Source organism: Chelonoidis abingdonii, chromosome 3 (genome assembly GCF_003597395.2).
Source record: "Chelonoidis abingdonii isolate Lonesome George chromosome 3, CheloAbing_2.0, whole genome shotgun sequence".
Taxonomy (NCBI): Eukaryota; Metazoa; Chordata; order Testudines; family Testudinidae; genus Chelonoidis; species Chelonoidis abingdonii.
The window spans coordinates 203663188-203682487 of NC_133771.1; the positions used below are offsets into that span (position 1 = coordinate 203663188).

At 42.9% G+C, this 19300-nt stretch overlaps 1 protein-coding gene across 1 annotated transcript in view; it reads right to left on the bottom strand.

The window, feature by feature from the left end:
• Positions 1-19300, bottom strand: part of LOC116815173 (uncharacterized) — a 41638-nt gene that overhangs the window by 8259 nt on the left and 14079 nt on the right. Inside the window, exons 2-5 of the mRNA XM_075063491.1 lie at positions 10165-10313; positions 9830-9869; positions 3954-6890; positions 880-2616 (exon numbers count right to left, since the gene is read on the bottom strand). Coding sequence (XP_074919592.1) covers positions 880-2616; positions 3954-6890; positions 9830-9869; positions 10165-10313 — 4863 coding nt within the window. The remainder of the gene's footprint in view (positions 1-879; positions 2617-3953; positions 6891-9829; positions 9870-10164; positions 10314-19300) is intronic.

A 19300-nucleotide genomic window follows, 5' to 3' on the forward strand; every position in this document is an offset into this window, starting at 1 on the left:
CATAGCACTGCTCTAAGTACAGAAATTCTATTTAATAAACTAGAGTCTGGTACCATGTGTTGGATCTCACAATGAGAGGCCAGTAAACTAAGGGCATGTCTACTCTGCCCCACAGTTTGGAGTTAGAGGCAAACTCAAGACTTTTACATTCACACCCACAGCAACCACATGGGGGAGCTACAGCATAGCACTCTGGTGCTCATCTATTCACTCCCTTAATCCAGACTTCAGGGCAGCATAGGCAGGCCCTAAATTTTCTTCCCACCACATGAAGTGGCAGGAGCGTTCAAAGATGTTGGACTGACATCTAAAAAGTCGAGGTTCACTAAAGTTTGGTAGGAAAAACACCCCATCAGTTACAAACCAAACCTGTGAATTTTGAGGCAAGCAAAAGAGTGGGTTTTAGAGGAGGAGGTGAGGCAAGGAAACACACTGACAAATGCAGACCATTGCAGTTTTAACTGTGAAGAGTTGGTATAAGAATCTCAACAAATATGGCACAAATGTAGGCCCAAGTCCTGTTAAATGCTATAAATGCTGAGAGAAGAACGTGGGCCTAGATGTCTAGTGCATAAAAAAAAAAAACACAACTTTCCTGTGCCTAGCTGTGTCAGAGGAAGAAGAGGTTTATAGGGAGATGTGCTGTTTATATTCAAAGCAATGAGGATGGTGAAAAAATCTTCATGTCAAGTCACCCAACACTTCCCAAAGTTATTTCTGACCCTGACAGGAAGCATCTTTCTAAAGCGATAAAAAAAAGCTACACCCATAGACTCTAGAAACACTGTCTTTGTATGGTCATGTTAAGGCAATAACATCTGCCAATCCAAGTAGATATTTTAACCATATAAAGTTTGCTTAATTAGAGCAACTACTTACCAAAGGAATCTCTCTCATGTTCTATTTTCAAGGATGCAGTGTCCTTTGATACTCCACCAGAAGCAGCATAGGAAGGAGGTGATTTTGTGCTCATGATCAGTGGAGGTTCTGTGTCTTGGGTTCCTGGAGTGCCAAGGTGTGCGGCAGCAGCTGTCTTTCCCAATGGACCACTTCTGGTGCTGCTCAGGAGAACAGATTTGAATTCAGTAGCAGTGGTCTCTGCATGGTAACTGCTAGAGACATTCAGCATGTTGGGTAGGGCTACAGTAACCAGGATGGACTCTGTTTTGAGAACTTTCTTAGGAGTTCCCAAAATAAAAGGCTCAACATTAAGTTTAACATTTTTGAGGGCAGAAGCTGGCTTCATGTACAGATCACTTTTGTCATTTCCCTTTCTGTGTGTTTGATGTTCACTATGGCTTTCTTGAATGCTTCTCTCCAAGTTCATCACATTCTGTACCAGACCAGCTACTTCTTGACTGTCCCTGCTCAGCCCTGCATTAGGCTGGAAGTCTTCCACAAAAGCAGCAGGATGACTGGCCACACTCTCATCATTCACATGGTTTGACTGGAGAACCTCTCTGTCTTTGATCGGCGCAGCTCTAAAGCTTTGAGAAGAGGTCATTCGAATGTTCTGTTTTTCCCATGTGCCCTGCAGAGATTGCAAGACACGATGAGGAGTAGGATCTCTATGCACAGCTTGAATTGCCTCTGTCTGCAGGTCTTCCATAGCAGCTGGTCTCCAGAGAGCAACTGAGCTGTGCTGGGGTCCTACTGACTTGGTTGTTTTGACACTTTGCATCTCCACAGATTTCATGGGCTTCTTTAAATGCAGAGTCTCAGAGACCGGGTTTGAGTGGATTGTTGGCCTGTCTGTAAGTTTACCAAAAGCAATAGTTTGCGCTCTCTCATTTTGGATGTTTAGCCTTAATATATTTAATGCTGGGGTTACCATTAGAAAGTCAGAACGTTTTTCTTCCCTACTGTTTTCATTATCCAAAGATTTTGTAAACTGCTGCCACTTCAGATCATGAGTGCTGAAGGTCATGTTGTCCACAGCTTTTAAGAGACGGATGTGTGTGTTGTTCCCAAGAACAAACCTGAAGAAAGTTTCTAGTCTTGGTGAGCTTCCATCTTTGTGCCAACCTTCTTTGTCTAACGTAGGAAGCTTGTTAAGCTGTTGATTTTCATTATGAGCTGTGCTGGTCTTTACAAAATCCAGAAGACCTCTGTACCGTTTTATGGGTGATTTAGGGTAGAATCGGATACTGCCGTGCTTAGTTCTCCTAGTTGTTTTCTGAACTGGCTCTTGAGGAGCTGCAGTAGATCTTGAAGTTTCATAGTCTTTGAATACATAATACTGTCCTTTGAAATACGTGCGTTCACGGTTTAAGGAATTGCTCTTGGACAGAAACACAACATGGACAGCCCAAGCTTGAGTAGCAAAGATCAGAGTACCTTGGTTCTTACAAGCATAAACTACTTTTCTTTCCACACTTGACAAGACCCCTTCAAAAATTATTTTATCTGGGTTTTCATCACAATCTTCCTTCCCCTGAAATCCCTTTATGTAAATCAAGATGTGTTTTTGGGGGCCTGCCCAAATGGTCCAGTTGCACCAGATGTTGGTTTGAATACCACTATGTGCTGGTGGGGAAAATGTCCCAATTTCATCTTTCAAGGTGACGTGGCAACTTCTTACAGGAAGATACAGCAACAACCAAGGTAATTTTGGCACTGAGGAGGAAGGATAATGCATGGAAGGAAAAGAAAATCAGTAATATCAATCTTCATTCTAGAAACTGAAAAAACAAACCAACCTTGTTTACAAGCAAAGTCAATTCCTTCCATTATAGAAAGACCTGTCTGAGGTCATTCCTACTGCCAGGTTGTTTTTCTACCTTCTCTTGCTTTAAATTGTTAAAAAAGTTTGAAGAGTGTAAAAACTATTCCTGGGGCTCTTGGTTAGCTATGCAAACAGGCATGACTCTGCCAGTTCTCTGAAGAACCAGTGCAGTTACCCCTTCCTACTTGAGGAAAATTCTAAAGGTTAAGGATAGAGCTGGTCAAGTTATTCATTATGACCAGAGACATGTCAGTCTAATTTTTAATTGTTTCCACCAGCTCTATAGCTGGGCAGACTGCTGGGTAAATCATTTGTTTGATAATTGAAACAGTCAAGTTACTGAAATATTTGCACTTCAGCCAGCTCCACCAAGAGCCATGCTAGCTGGATAGCAAGAATCTGTCCCCCGGGTCATCAGGATCTGGCAGTAGCAAAGAGGTTTAGTGTAAGAAACCTTGCCACTGACACTCGAGACAGGACTGGGGAGGAACAAGATAAGTTCAAAAGAGTCTCACACTCCCAGGACTGATGGGACAATGAAGTCTGCAGAGGGGGAGGAAGCAAATAGAGCTCAAACATCCTTTTTGGTGATCACAAGAGGGTATAAATGATCAGACTTCCAATAATGCCAGTCACAAGAACACTGGGGTCCAAAAATCAGATTGCAGAGAGAAAGAAAAAAACAAAACAAAGTTGTTATTCTATTAGAGCCAATTGAGATGGGCACTCAAAAGGGGACACGATGCCCTTCAGATTAGGTGGGAGGAAGAATTTTGGCACATGGGCTGCCTAGTTGTTATGAAATGAAACTTGAAACCAAACACTCCGACTGTCCCTTCAGACTACAGCTAGGATGCTAGTTCCACAATCCCAGTCATTAGAATTCCTAGACTAGATTGCATGTTAGTGCAAAGAAACTCCTATTTTTCATATTTCTCTTGGACTCATCTGCTGAGCTGATCAGCATTAACAAGAATAATTAGAAGCCAGTAACTGCATATTTTGCACAGCAGCTGCAAGCATTCAGCATCAGATGTGTGTGTACAGAAACTTCTAATTCAGCATCAAATACTGTATGCATGCTGCAGAGTACTGCTAATGTAGTTACAACAGCAGAGGGCTACAGAATCCACAGCATCCCCCACTCCTCAACCCAGCCACATGGTTGCTCATGATTTAAACCAAGAGACAAAGATTTACCTAGATACACAGTAAATGTTAAACATACCAACGTAGTTCAGGAGGACTCTTGCTTCTGAAGAAGATGCATTCTCAGGTGCGCGAGCAGAAGATGATTGGACAGTATGTGAAGCTACGCTCTCTTTCGGTACCAGTTTTTTAGCTGGAGTCAGAGCATTACTATATGCACTAGCAGAGCTCTGAGAGGCACTGCTCCACTCAGTGGTTTGCTGCACTTCATGAGGTTTTGTGGTATCTGGGAATATTTGGTTCAGTGTTATGTTACTGATCTCCTTTACGGGCTCAGTCAATTTAACTTTAGTGTTCAAGACTATGTGCTCCAGAGGTGGAGTAGCCCTAGTATTAGAGGTCATAAGACTATTTTTAAACATGAGCTCATTTTGCTTTACTCTATCCATCCTTGTTACCACTAAGGGTGTTTTAGCAAGGTACTCAGTTACTGGAGAAACTTTACTTCTATGGCCCTCAGATCTAAGACATCCAAGCTCAGGTTCTGGTTTTAAGGCTTGCAGCTGAGTGGTGTCTGAGAAGAAGTTGCCAGTGATGAAGTTTGTGATTAAGTTCCTTTCACCAGCCTTTCCAGGGTGTGCAGTTACTGCCTCATGGATGCTCTCCTTTCTCTCACCTTTTAGCATTGATTGTTGGACACCTATTCTCTTTTCTTGAAGAAAGAAATTAAGAGATTGTGTTGTCCTTGGAAGGGCACGTCTGTGTTCTGTAGCAGCTGGAGCCCCACAGCAGTCACTGTGTGGCTTTGAGGGAGGCTTGTCTTTCAACAGGTCCTCCTCCTGAGCAGCTGGACGAAGCAGCACAGTTGTACTTAGAGGGATATGATCTAGCTCTGTGTCAGTGTCACTGTAGTGGTTGCTTTTTGTTCTCAAATGGAGCTCATTTTTAAGTGCAGCTGGTGGAAAAGACGCTTCTCTACTTGGGATGACAGGCTCCAGTTCCATAGCAGTCAGAGGAAAAGTCACTTCTGTACCTGGGAAGGGGAGAGGTCTCATTTCTGAGGCAGCTGGAGGAAGGGATGGTTCTGTACTTAGGAAAGGCATGACAGGCTCTGTTTCTGTGGGAAACACAGGAAGGGACACTTCTGGGCTTGGGAAGAGGAGAGGGCCCAGTTCTGAGGCAGTTGGAGAAAGGGATGGTTCTGTATGTGGAAAGGGGATGACTGGCTCCAGTTCTGTGAGAAGGACAGAAAGGGAGGTTTCTGTACTTGGGGTGAGCTTCAGTTCTGAGGCAGCTAGAGGAAGAGAAATTTCTGTACTTGGAACTGGCTCCAGTCCTGTAACCAGGGCCATCTGCTGGCTGCTTTTCATGCCCAAATAGAGCACCTCTGACACATTTACCTTAGCAGCAAGATGCAGGGACACTTCTGTACTTGGAAGGATGCTTTCTAGTTCTACAGAAGCTGAATCCACACATTGACTGCTTTGGAGCCTCAAGTGGTGCTCACCATCTGACAAACCATATGGTGCTGCAGTAACCAATGTGATTTCTGGCTGGTCAGTGACTTCCATAGAACTTTCTAGAACAGAAACATCAAGAGGGTCAATAGTTTTGAGGTTCGTTGTTCTCAGATCCAGATCAGTTACAGACCCATCTCCACTGACCCTTTGAGTCGAACTTATTTGGTAACTTCCAGCTTTATCCATTCCCCTTGTCTCAGGCTGTGACTGATCACCAAGCACCACTTGATCCTGATTGGTCATTCTGAGGCTAGGCAATGAACTTCTCGCAAGGCTATCACTGTGACTGCTCACTACTTTATAAGCCAAGATGTTTGACTGCAAAAGATCATCATTCACCAAGGTAACCATGCTGAGACTTTGGGAAGGGGTAGAGCCAATATCATCATCTCCTATGGTTTCTACTCTGTCATGGGCTAGGGAATGCAAATACGAGTCCAAAACAGGGTAACTCAGAGGTGTTGGATTTATTTTTAGTTGTAAATCTTCCATATTAGTTTGCTTCAAACTAGTGAGTATGAAGGACATTTCGCTCTCTGGTCCTTCTAACTCCATAGATTTCGAGGGATCAGTTAGATGAGAAACACTTAAGTAAGGAGTCTCAGAAAGAAAGCCTGGAAGACTTTTTGGCCTGTACACCTTGCTAAAGTCCACCAGGACCTCTTCACACTCTGAGGGTCTCAGCTCCCAGATATCAGGTGCTGCAGTTTGGGGTAGTCTTTCAAAAGACTTTCCTATGCCAAGACTCTTCTCTTTGTCCATTGATGTTGTAGACAAATTGAGAGACTCCAGCAAGCTCTGAACTTCTGGTTTGAAAGGTTGAGTCCTTGCACCATGCTGAGGTATAAGCGGAAGAGAACTGTCAAGAACTGTGACATTTTGACCTTCACCCCCTACCTGTAATAACCCTGTGTTATTAAGTACAGTTGTCTTGTTAAGATTCTCAGTACTTGAAGCTGTACTAATGTTTGTATCATCTGAAGTCTCTCCATGGTATATTACTGATACTTTGTTAGATCTAGGAGTGCTGTGACTAGTTTTCTTTGATTTTGGAACAGGGGTTTGAGAAACTAAGATATTTTCAGAAGAGGAGTCAATGTCACGGTGTTTGAATATATAATACTTTCCTTTAAAGTATTTGTTTTTAGGGTTTGAAGAATACTTCATCAGAAATACTACATGGACAGCCCGGGCATAGGTAGCAAAGACATGAATCTTCTTGTTCCAACAAGCATAGATGACAGTGTTTTCTACTAATGAAGAGACTCCTTGAAATAGGATTTTATCCTCATTTTTGTCACAGTCTTCATCAGTTACAAATTCTTTGATATAAATGATTATGTGTTTTCTGGAGCCTGCCCATATGGTCCAGTTGCACCAAATATTTAGCTGAAAATGGTTATATGTTGGAGGAGAAAACTCCCCAAGTTTTTCCTTCAGGACTCTATGGCAACTTCTCACAGGGACATACACCAAAATCCAAGGGAGCCCAAGCTCTGGAAGACAAGATGAGAGAGAGAGAGAGAGATTCAAGCTGAAGCCTTCCCTGAAAGTGTTCCCTTTCATCTCAGAAAGATTTCCACTCTCCTGCTTCAGACAAAAAGCTCTTCACCCTCCCCTGCACCTGTCCCTCAGTGACTAGGTATATTATAAGACTCCATTACACTAAAAAGACCATGCAAGTAATTTGCTAGGAGCTGAGTCCCAGATCCCCAGGCTTATTCAACTGCTTAACTCCCATTGAAATCAATGGGCAAAGCACCTAAAAAGCCTTTGAGGATCTGGGCTCAGCGGCTGTGGCATGGGAAGTAGAGGGGTGTGAAAATAAGGCCATGTCTACACTAGCAAACTTTCAGCAGCACAGCTGTACTGATGCTCTCATGTAGAGACTCTAGGCCAATGAAACAGAGCTCCCCCATCGACATTAATCATCCCCAATGAGTGGCAGTGGGAGAAGCTCTCCTGCCAACATAGCACTGCGCACATTACTGCTTATGCTGGCATAATTGATGTCACTCCAGGAGGTGGAATTTTCACACCTCTGAGCAACATAAGGTTTGCTGGCATATATGGTAGTGTAAACATAGCCTTATCTCTAAAGAAAGTCTTAGGCTAACACAGGAGCTTGAGTTACCAAAGATGTTTTATAGAATGATCACACCCCAGAGTACAGCTCTGAAGCTTTCCAATTCATATTGGAAGATGGAAAGTTATAGACAATCCATATCTAGGTTTATTGTGATTTAAAGAAAGTTACCTCCAGTCCTGGGATGGTTCTAAGAATTACTCATTTCCCAGCTGTACAAAACTTTAAGAGCTAGTTAGGTACTCAGAGGTCAATAAGGTTAGAAATGGAATCAGTAAATAGTGCTCCATGTGATCCAGTGCTTCTCAGGTAACTTTGAGACAGATATTTTACTTTTGGGGACAGGACATTTGGACACTGATGGCAGGAACTGGTAGCATCTAGAAGCAAACAGTGAGAAACCATGTCCCCCTGCCTCTGCCAGTGCACGGCTGAATTGGGAGACAAGTTACTCAGTGCTTTTTAATCTGAAAAAATGTCTGAAGAGCAGGTTAAAGCTCTTTAACTGCCTGGAGATGCTGCTGCAACTTGCAGATCACTAAGCAGCCGTATTTGGCACATCCAGATTTACCCAGATCACTATGGGACCTTAGATTCCCGTGTAGCTGCAAATGCTGTTTGGATGCACCACGCATTCAAGACGTGCTTTGTGTCACATGGACTGCAGTTAAGCTTCTTTTTTGGGAGACTGCCTAATCTATATAAACTTCTGCTTTAAGCATTCAAACAAATGAGTCATGTGAATTGCCACCTGCATTGTCAGCATTAGGCAAGGTCGTAAAAATGCAGTTTCACTTAGATTCAAAGGCAAACACAATCCACTAGGAGTGAAGGGGTTAACATGTGCTGACCCAAACACTTCCATGTATACAGGCCCCAAACAGAGGCAAGGGCTATTAAGGCACAACTTTGTTGAGCAAGGTAGCTTTACAACTGCTTCAGTAGGTTTGTCGAGCCCTTTGACAAGAAGATGAGACAATCCATTAAGTCTCTCTTATCTCTTCACTACAATTGGGAAATGAGCCCTGTTTGATTTGAACGCTCCATATCTAATTGCACTCCTTTGACACAGCATTATGCTGCCAAAAAAACCCACAAGCACTTAATTGCATTCCATTGGAGCATTTTTCAAGGTATTTTCTAAATTAAGGTGAATGCAGTGATGCTATACTGCACATACTGGTACAGAGAGCTAAAGATGGCAAAAAAAAAAAAAAAAAAAAAAAAAAAAAAGTATCTTTGCCCCTTCCAATACTGGTGTCTCCCCTTTAATGAGCAGTAGCAGCTTCCAAGAGGAGAAAAATCAGTGAGAGTCTAAGTGTAATTTGTTTTACTTACATTCATTCACCAGTCCTGAAATGAGATTGTCAGACAGCTTATAGGGAAATCCATTATTCAAGGAATCTCAGCCCAACACCAATACCCCATTCCTAAGAAGCAGCTTTGCCTCAAGAAGATCACAGCAGAAAAGCAAACTCTCCTGCTGCTTGCACAGCTCCTTCTCCTGGGACTCTGCCTCTATACAGAGCCTTGCATAACAAGTAGCAACACTGCAGCATCTCTTTCCAGGTCTCAAAACTTGATCACACAGCAAGGAACAGTACTTGGAAGACTAACACCACCACTTGGTGAGGCCTGCCATAAAATGATGGTGTGTTCTATAGCTCCTGTATTATGAATCCTGGTATAAGTATAGAATCAGAAGTAAATCCACCCCCAGTACAGAGGAGGAATTTTTTGGAGCAGATGGCCCAGTAACTGACATCAGTTCAGTAGTTTTGGGGGACTGTTTCCCACTCCTAGTCCTCATCATTTTAAGAGGAAGTAATTTAGCTGGAAAGCCATTAGATTTTGGTGAAGGAAAAAAAAGGGGTTAAACTAGGAGTGGTAGAAAGAAGCTAACTCAATGAACTAGAAAACCCATCCCTTGGGCAGGAAAAGGTTCAGCATTTGCCATAAAAAAAGTATCTTGAAGAAAGAAGGGCCTATGAGGCTTAACATATGTTCAACCTAGAGACCTAGGATTGTTTTTTCAATCTGGCTCTGCCACCTGACTTACTGATTGTTTGAGGGAATAGTATTAGTTGCAATTAAGTTTTTTTTCCTTAAGGCACCAATTTTCCAACAAGAATCTCTGAAGTATTCTGTAGTTTGGGGGTGGAGAAGGAACTTTTCTATAGCTCTTGATGTAAGGTACCCCCAAATACCACTCTGCAATATGCAAGCTCTGCAACTCTCTTTATTACTGCTGGCCTTTATTCCAAAGGCTGGGAAATGTGCAAGTTTTGGACTTAACTGAAACCTTACTTGGCTTAAACAATAATGGTGTAGTTAAAATTTAATTCTTACCTGGTTTCACCTCCTGAGACTCTTGCAAGGACCTGTTTGCCTGTAAAGAAAAAAAAAGAGGGTTAGTTCTTGTTACAAGAAAATCTCCTTACTCATGGTCACTTCAACCAAAACCTTGTAGCAGCTGATCACTACCTCTGCCAGGTTATAGAAAACTAGTTTTGATGGTTTCTAGTTTCCATCTGTGGTGTATGAGGAGTAGAGAGGAAAGTGGGATTTATAGAAGAACAGAGACAGAATAGTGGAGAGCTAAGTTTACTGCATTATTAGGGGGGAAGAGGGTGATCTACATATTTATACTCAGGACAAACCTTCTACTGTTCTCTGGTACTTACCCTCTCTTCAGCTTTAGTCACATTGGGGCTGGACTTCACTAAGTCCAAGTGAACCTGCTCATTAAATACCTGTCCCAGGGAAGACAAGAATAGAAGGAGTGGAAATGCTGAGAAAAGCAAAGGTTTCATGGCAAAGTTTTGCTGAGAACCTACATTAGAAAAAAAACAAACCAAAACTCCCTCTCAAAGAATAAACAACCAGGTCTCCCCAGACACAGCTAGTACGACAAACTCTGGATTTCCTAGTTCATCAGCTCACCCTCCCTCTTTGGAAAATACCTCCCTTATTATAGAAGGGGTAGGGGGAGAGGTAACTAACTTAAGCACTTCCCGTCTGCTCAGGTGTTGTCTGTTATCTAATCACAGCTGCCCACTAGCGTTCCTTAGGAGGAAGAGAGCTCTTTCATTTGGAATGAACTATAATGCATATTTAAAGATTCTCTCCTGCTGCTGGAGGACTTTGCTGTGTGTTTCAATGAGATATTTAAAGGGACACTGTCAGGAGGTTTATACCAAACAAAGACTTTGACCTTGTTAACATTTTTGGCATGTGCTTAACTCGACACACCTGAGTAGTTAATGGGGACTATTCACATCCATACAGTTAAGCAAGCTGGGGGCCATAATTAGAAAAAAATCAATTAAGTTTTTTATAAAACCTACTATAAACATCAGGGTTTTCAAGAACATTTTTAAGCCAGCTGTCAGTGAAAGCTGAGATGTACATCTTTCCCTGACTGTGTTTGTAGTCCAGGCATGGCAGCATTATGCTAGTGGATGAGAAAGGGAATCAGACTTGAAACACAAAGGAATCTTATCCCATTGTATAAACTGAAAGAAGCACAAAAAGCAAATAGGCATATGTAAATTAGATGTTTAAAATTCTTTATCCTGTAATACTCTCAACATGTCATTGGTAACACACACGAGGCAATTAGAGTTTTTAACTTGATAGTGTCAATTTAAAAGGTCAATCCTAATTTTTTAAAAAATCTTTCAGATTGTCACAGCTGATGTTCAGGTAACTGCACATCTCTTTATTCTCATGACAGGACTCACAATTAAAAATCCAGGGTGGTGGTAAAGCCAATGTTTGATTTGGTTTTCTTTACAGCAGAGTCTGGTTCTAAGAAGGTAAAGCTGATGGCCCTGCTCTTGGAATGAGTTCTCTGTGGGTGGATTCCTGCACTTGTGCACAGATCCATGCAGGATCAGGACCTAACTCATTTAGGCACTTAGTCTGAAAATTGCATCATCTGAGCAGATCTCTGCATCTGCACACAGCTCCATTGACTTCAGTGGGGCTCCACTGGGGGCACAGGGACTGCCTGCATGGAGCTCAGGGCAGGATCATGACCTAAGCAGTTGTACTTTGGCTCTGGGGTGGTTATATTTCATTGGCAAGCAAAATGATCCCTGCTTATAGCAATTTGTAAGATACATTTGGATCGTTTGAAATGAAAGGCACTTATAATGATCGTAACACTTATTAGAAGTAACCTATGAGACATTCATGGTGGTGTAATGATGCCCTGGTCAGATCATCTGCTCAAACCTAGGACATCTGGATCTAAATATATAAGCCTCTAGGTCAGTGGTGGGCAAACTATGGCCCAGGGGCCATGTCCGGCCATCCAGATGTTTTAATCCGGCCCTCGAGCTCCTGTCAGGAAGTGGGATCTGGGGCTTTCCCGGCTCTGACACTCCAGCCAGGGAGCAGGGTCAGGGTCTTTCATCATTCTGCAACCACTCTGGAAGCAGGAGCATGTCTCCTCTCTGGCTCCTATGCATAGGGGCAGCCAAGGGGCTCCACATGCTGCACCTGCCCCAAGTGCTGCCCCCACAGCTCCCATTCTTCAGGAACCGCAGCCAATAGGAGCTGCAGGGGTGGCGTCTGCGGACAGGGCAGTGTGCAGAGCCGCCTGCCTGCACCTCCTCATAGAAGCTGGAGGGGGGACATGCCGCTGTTCCTGGGAGTTGCTGGAGGTAAGTAAACGCTGCCCAGAGCCTTTCCCCCAAACCCCTCCCATGCCCCAAACTTGATCCTGCTCCCACCCTCCGAACCCCTCAGTCGCAGCCTGGAACACCCTCCTGCACCCCCAATCCCTCATCCCCAGCCTCACCCCAGAGCCTGCACTGCCAGCTGGAGCCCTCCTGCCCTTCAACCCCCAATTTTGTGAGCATTCATGGCCTGCCATACAATTTCCATACCCAGATGTGGCCCTCAGGGCAAAAAGTTTGCCCACCCCTGCTCTTGGTCCAGCTCCACAAAGGTATGCAGGCTCCTAACATCCACTGGAATCAATAGATGTTAGAAGTCTTAATATCTTTGTGGTTCTGGGCCCTAGTACCTATGCTGAAAGGCAAGGTCCATTTTCTTGAGCCCAGTAGAAGACACATAAATGTTTAAGTCAGTGTAGGGGCCAAAGATACACACAATGTTTCACTTGTGAAACAGTATTAAGGCTTCTACTTTATACTCTCTGGAGTCTGCAGCCTCTAGTGAGTAATTAGATCAGTCACACTTTCAAGGTGTCGGTACTTAGCCACTAGAGTGTGACTGGACCACGCACAGTTGAGCAAGTCTGACATTCCATTCAGCAGAAGGTAACAGCACAAATACACATTGGGGAGGATAAACACAAACTGAGCTAAGCTGTGAGACAGTAGCCTGATCCTAAACCCAATGAAATAAAAGGGAAGACTCCCACTGACTTGAATGGGCTTTGGATCAGGGCCCAAAATCTGAAATCCTACTTTGGGCAAAATTATTTTTTTAAAAAGAGTTTACCCAAGTGTGGATGTCAGGCACTGGTTGACTGGGAGTTTTGCATGAATAACGACTGAATGACGTCTGGCAAGGATTTCAGGCATTGTAGGAGACAGGATTGTTATGCAAACACAGATACTTGTTATTCACTCCCCTCCTCTGTACAAAATAGCAGGCAGCCTATTAAGAAGCATATGGCTTAATTGACCAGTCACACCATCAATCCTCGATTCCGTATGGCTGAAGATTTAGACAAAGCAAATAGCTTTCTAATAGCCCAAGAGCTGAGTTATGTTCTCATAAAATGTTCATTGGACATTTACAAATAACAAGAAAATGTATAAAAATCAAAGTCTGTCTGCCGATAACCCACAAACTGAAAAGGAGGCTACCTTCCCTGGATACATTATTTCACTGAAGAAAACAAACTGCTCTAGTCCTGAGCAAGACTTCCAGCCAGGATCAGGAGGGTTTTCAGTTTCTTAGGCTGCACATTCCCTTCTTTCCAGACTGTTACATTTATTGATAACATCTAAACTTGATTGCCATAATGCCCTCTTCTTTGCCATCTTAGTCTTTATCTGAAAGTTGTTTCTCTCGAACTGGCTATAAACAGGACTCTTCTGTGACCCTGCTCAATGTTGGCTGCTGTTGGAACACTGGACACAACCGCTGGCAGGTGTAGTCTAGTTACTCTGCTCAGGACACAAAGGAGTTCTAGTGATTCTCTACATGGAGAGACTACTAGGGAGCAAGGATAGAGGAAGGATTAGAGAAACCCTTAGACACAGCCAAGGTCAAGGCTGAAGTTCATATTGTGCCAACCAATCCAACCTCCCCTGCCTTCCCCTTGCCCCAACCCTGGAAGGGGCTTGTTTGGCTGCTAAGACCTGATCCTGAAAAGATTTAGGCATATGCTTAACTGTACACCTTGTGAATACCCCTACTGAACTAGAGCGACTCCCAGGGTTTACAGTTCAGCATGTGTGTAAGTCTCACTCAGGGTCTGTGTGCTCTGCTGAAGATGAGGTTTAGGCTCAGGGATAAGGAATTCAGCCACCATGACTTGGCTTCCCCATTTGAAGGTGTTAGGACTCGGCTTTTCTATTATGTATATAGCACTAATTCCCCATTGTGCTGGGCTCTGTACCACACATACAACAACAAAAGCAGTCCTGTCTCAAAGACAAGAGACAGCAGGTGGATGCGTCAGATGGATGGAGGGAAGTACAAGGTAACACTGAGGTTATAGCAGTGATCAACAGTACACTAGCTGTTGAATCATTATCAAGGCTTTTATAAGTATCACAGCGGAGGTGTGTTTTAAGAGGAGATTTGAAGGAGGATAGTGTAGTGACCGGGCAGATTTTTACAGGGTGCTCCTCCCATTTAAAAGGGGTGGCCCGGCAGAAACCACGAAGGAGCTCGTGGGAATATTGGGCTGATGGTTGACAAAGGTATCATTGGTGGAATGGAAGTAGAAGTCAATGACGGAATAGAATATAGGAGGTGATAGGCAAGATGGGGATATAACAGGAAGGACTTTTAAAATAATGAAAAATAACGTGTTTCATGCTGCGGAGAATGGGGAGCCAATGGAGGGATACAAAGGATTGAGGGAGTGACAAGGTTGAAATAACAAGCCAAGAAGATGGTCTTTGCAGCAGTGTTTAAAATAGATTGGGGCGGGGGGGGAGGCGGAAAGGGGGAATGGTATTTGTCAAAGTCAGAAAGGAGGAGGTTGCAATCAGCCAGGCTATTCTTGCTTTATAGATAAATATACTTTGCAATCTGTCATTCCTCTTCTATCTTCATTTTTCTGGTTGCTGTCAGTGGATGCATATGTCTGGTTCTTTCAATTAAAACTTCCATCAGAATCTGGAATTTTTCTGTCAGTGAGATTTCTCCATCCATAATCATGTGTGTTATCTTTGCACTCTCGAAAATATGAATTGTCCCATCTTTTGTGTTTCTGTACTACGTGTGTGTCCATGAAGAGGTAACTACTCGTTTTGTGGAGAATAGCTTGTATGGGTGCACAGATCCAAAATAACATTTTAAAATTTATAAGAGTTTCATCTTGATAAGCTTTAAAGCAACTGTTTTATATCAAGATTTAGATTTCATAAACTGTGTGACCTATAGCACAGTTAAAAATAGGAAGTTTACTGTAATTGGCTTGTTTGCACATTTCTGTTTCTAGCTTAGTAAATGAGAAAGCGTAGATGATGACATTTATCGTAAGTCTGAGTTTATTTTTATTTTGCTGATGAATAAATGTTTGAGCAACAGTTTTTTTTCCCGTTGTTTGGGCTGGACCTTTTTCCAACAGTTATTTTTAGAAGGGTTTTATTTGAATTTTCCATAAACTAGTGACAATGTCTTTTAGAGAGACAAGGTGGGGGAGGTAATATCTTTTATTAGACCAACTTCTTAGTGAGAGAGAGAAGCTTTTGAGCTTGTCTTGCTCATCAACAGAAGTTGGTCCAATAAAAGATATTACCTCCCCCACCTTGTCTCTAATATCCTGGGACCAACACAGCTACAACAACACTGCATATGTCTTTTTAGGACATTTGACCCATGTCAGCTTTCTCAAGAGTGGTCTTCTGTGTGTGGGTTTCTGATATTTTGCGGGAGTCAAAGACCAATAGTCTCTGTGATACGAAAAGTACTGAATATCTTTTTAATTGCTGGCTTAAACGTGGTTCTTCGAAGTTGACACTTGCTAACGATAACTTAATTCAAAGTTGATTGGATTGAGTTACATGGTTCTAAGGTAGGCCTTGCAGCAGATTTGTCCAAAGACCTTGGAGGGAGGTACTGCAAGACAGAGTGAGCAAAAATGTTTTCACTGAAAAGAATTCAACCTGCTCTAAGCGAGAGCTAAAAGAAACACATTGGGCCAATGTCTATGCTGTTGTAAATGGACAGAGCCCAAAAGAACTATGCTTCATTTATGCCAACAGGCAGTTTGGCTCTCAATTTTAAGTTGATTATAGTGTGGCTATAGTAGTTACTCTCTTATACACATATGCAAAATGTTCCCTCTTGAGAGACCTCTGCATTACCTACCCTGAGTTAAGCATCAGCTGCAACTCCCATTTGTTTGCCTCATTGCTTAGAGGGAATTGTTTTAGATTTGCAAAATTCAGTGAACTTAGATGTGATGAAATATAAGGGATTTCTCAAGAAATACTGCGTAACTTTATTGCATGGATCATTGATTTGACAAACCTTGGTCACCTTGACCCAGGACTTAGGGCCTAAATACCTTTGAGGATATGGGCCCTAGTCCATTCACCTAAATTGTTCCTAGTAATATAGTCATTAGGCTATGTATAGAGCAGTTTTAACATGCTAAAGGAATGAGTCTCCAGTTTCCATGCACATGACATAGCTTTATCTACTTTATTATTTAATAGCGTTTGTAATGCCACTAAATAAAGCCTGGTCACATTTTACAGTCTTCAGATTCCAGGAAGAATTAGTGCTTTAGTTTTTTCTGCCAGATAAATACATAAAATAAACAAGCATGATAGTTTTTGGAACAGAAATTTACAGTGACGTTGTTTTCTCGGGGCTTTCTGATAATTTCAAGCAATTGTTTGTCAATAGTCTATTGTTTATTTTCCCAGAGCTGGAAGACCAGGGTCTTCATTACCCATGAGAGGAAGTCATAGCATTGTGACAAGGCAGAGTCTTGCTTAAAAATTAGCTATAGTAATCTCCTGAAATTCATCATATTTACATGCTGAATCATTTTTAATGGCAAGTAAGAAGCTTAACACTTGTATGTTTTCGTTATAAAAAAAAAAAGAGATAGAATGCACATTCTTGAAGAGGACAGTAAGTTGTATAATGGCAATAACCGAATAGCTCTGTTAGCAAACCACGTAAATATATAGTGTCAGTATATAAGGAGCTGGCTCCAAAGCAGAGCTGAAACTGGTATGCAGTGGGTAATTTAAAGTCTGCGTTCCTTGCTAGGAGGAATATCTGTTTCTTTTCATCTCTGATCCGTTGGCAAGGTTAGTCTGAAATAAAGACTGTTGAATGCAAGCAAAAAAATTGTTGACAGAGCACCTACAACAGTGGTTCCTGATGTGGAGAAGTTCCAGGTGTTGTGAAATGGATGAGGTGCACATGATTAGCAACACAGTCTTGGAATAGCATCCTGATTTGTCAATCACAGTAGGATATTTTTAAAGGGGGCTTTTTTCTTCTGTCTTACTTGATGGAGTAGCCATTTTTCCAGCATCAAGAAAGCTGGGTAAAGTGAGTCCAAGACCTACCAGGTATGAGAACTAAGACTGTGTGGAAACCTATGTTTTTTGGAAATCTCTTCAGCACAGATATCCATTAAAGTAGAACTGGTTGCTAATAATACCAACTGTGATGAGTTAGATGTTAGCTCTGAGGTTAGATTGTAGCTACAGGATGTTTACAGCTCATTAATGTAATTTAATTTGTACTAGTTTCACAACTCATTAGTCAAAAATCATGCACCAGATAACAGCATGAGGGATGGGCAGGACTGGCTTGCTTTTGGGATTTGAAATATAATCCAGAATTTTCACATCTAAAGTAGTGGTTCAAATTTGGCCTGCGTCATAAATGTCTGAAAGCTGTCTTATACCATCAAGTGACTTGCAATGTCATGAGTGAGATAAGACCCCTAATTGTAGTGGGAAAACTACTGATCTGTCAGATTTGCCCAAAAACTCACTCAATCAGTCAATGCGATCCAGTCACTGACGCCAACCCATAAACAGGCTATTTACAACGAACAGTGTGGAAGCTGCTTGTGTGTCCTCAAGCGCTTGTTTGTGGGTCTCTGGGCCAATTGGCTAAACTATGGGAACAGCAGATTTAACCAATTAATAGACTATTATGCAGAAAAGAGAGTGGCTGAAGATCCCACGCCCAGCTGCCCAGGTGTGTTGCACTGATAGAAGCAATTCCCAGGCTAAGTGATGCAGAGGCATTGTGGGTAATGGCACAGGAAGATAGTGCTAGGGCAAAGCACAAATGGTCAAGTGAAGAGACTTTTTAAAAGCCTAGTGGGAGACAGCCTGAAAGAGGATTTGGGGGAAAGGAGCACTGAGCATTCATGACAGCCCTAATGGCTTTGGAACCATAAGGCCATTTAATGAAGTTTTAAAAACTAACAGTGATACCCACTCTATGTAGGGAAAGAACAGAATTTGCCTCAGTCTTGTAGCTTGGTCCTAAGGCCAGTGGAGATCTCTGGTATCTGTCCCCTCTCAGAACACTGAATTGTGGAACACCACAGTGGCATGGAACTGGCCGCTGCACCTTTACAAAATGAATACAAAAGCCTCCTGTGAGGCAGGTAATTAGGTACGATTAATATTTGACATCTGAGGACACTGAAGGTAAGGGACTTGGCCAAAGCCACACTGTATGTGTCAGAGCTGGAATTACATCTTAAGTGGTCTTGGATGATATTCTGAGCTGTGCTCAACTCGCAGCCAAAAGAGGGGTAGAGGAAGTCTATGGTGACGTAAGCCAGCCTTGCTCCTCCATGATCCTGCAGTGCTCCAGCAGCTGTAGAAGTCCCCAGCATAATTTAGACAGCCCTGGGGTCTTTCTAAGCCTATACCTATACTGCAGTTTCTGTCAGTGAATAAACCACCCCCTGAGCGACATAAGTTACACCGATATAAGTGCCGGTGTGGACAGCACTATGTTGGCGGGAGAGCGTCTCCCGCTGACGTAGCTACCGCCGCTCGCAGGGGCTGGAGTAGGGAAGCTGATGGGAGAGCTCTCTGATGCAGCTGCGCTGCACTGCACTCTCTAGTGTAGCCATTACCTAAGTTACAGCATCTTCCCTGGGACTGCCCTATGGGCTGCAATGCTGCATGCTATAGCCTCACATGTCCCCTCTGGCCCCCAGCTTGCTCCCTACCCAAAAGCCAGTGAGTGGGTCCTCAGAGGGCAACCTTAAAGCAGTCTTCCACAGTGTCTGTATTAGGGAACCCTCCCCCAGCCAGACCCGGGACTTTCAGGGCCCCTTTAGACTGCTCCAGTGATTTTTATAGATGTCAAGGGACCACATGGGTATGACAATCTCCCCCCTTGTCTCCCAGTCCTGTGCTTAGACCAGTAGATCACAAATCTTGCTGCCATATTGCATATGACGACCCACATTTCTGAATTTCCTTTAGGATCCCAGGAAGCAGCTGTTAATTGCCCTGAAGTGCTCTGCCTGGAATTGATACATAACAAAGGGAAAGAGAAAATTTGCACCGAGTGTTTACAAGACAATAGACATGGGTATAGCCTTGATACTCACGGTGAACATTTCAATTCTGTGCAGAGATTCAAACTCAGTGTAATATA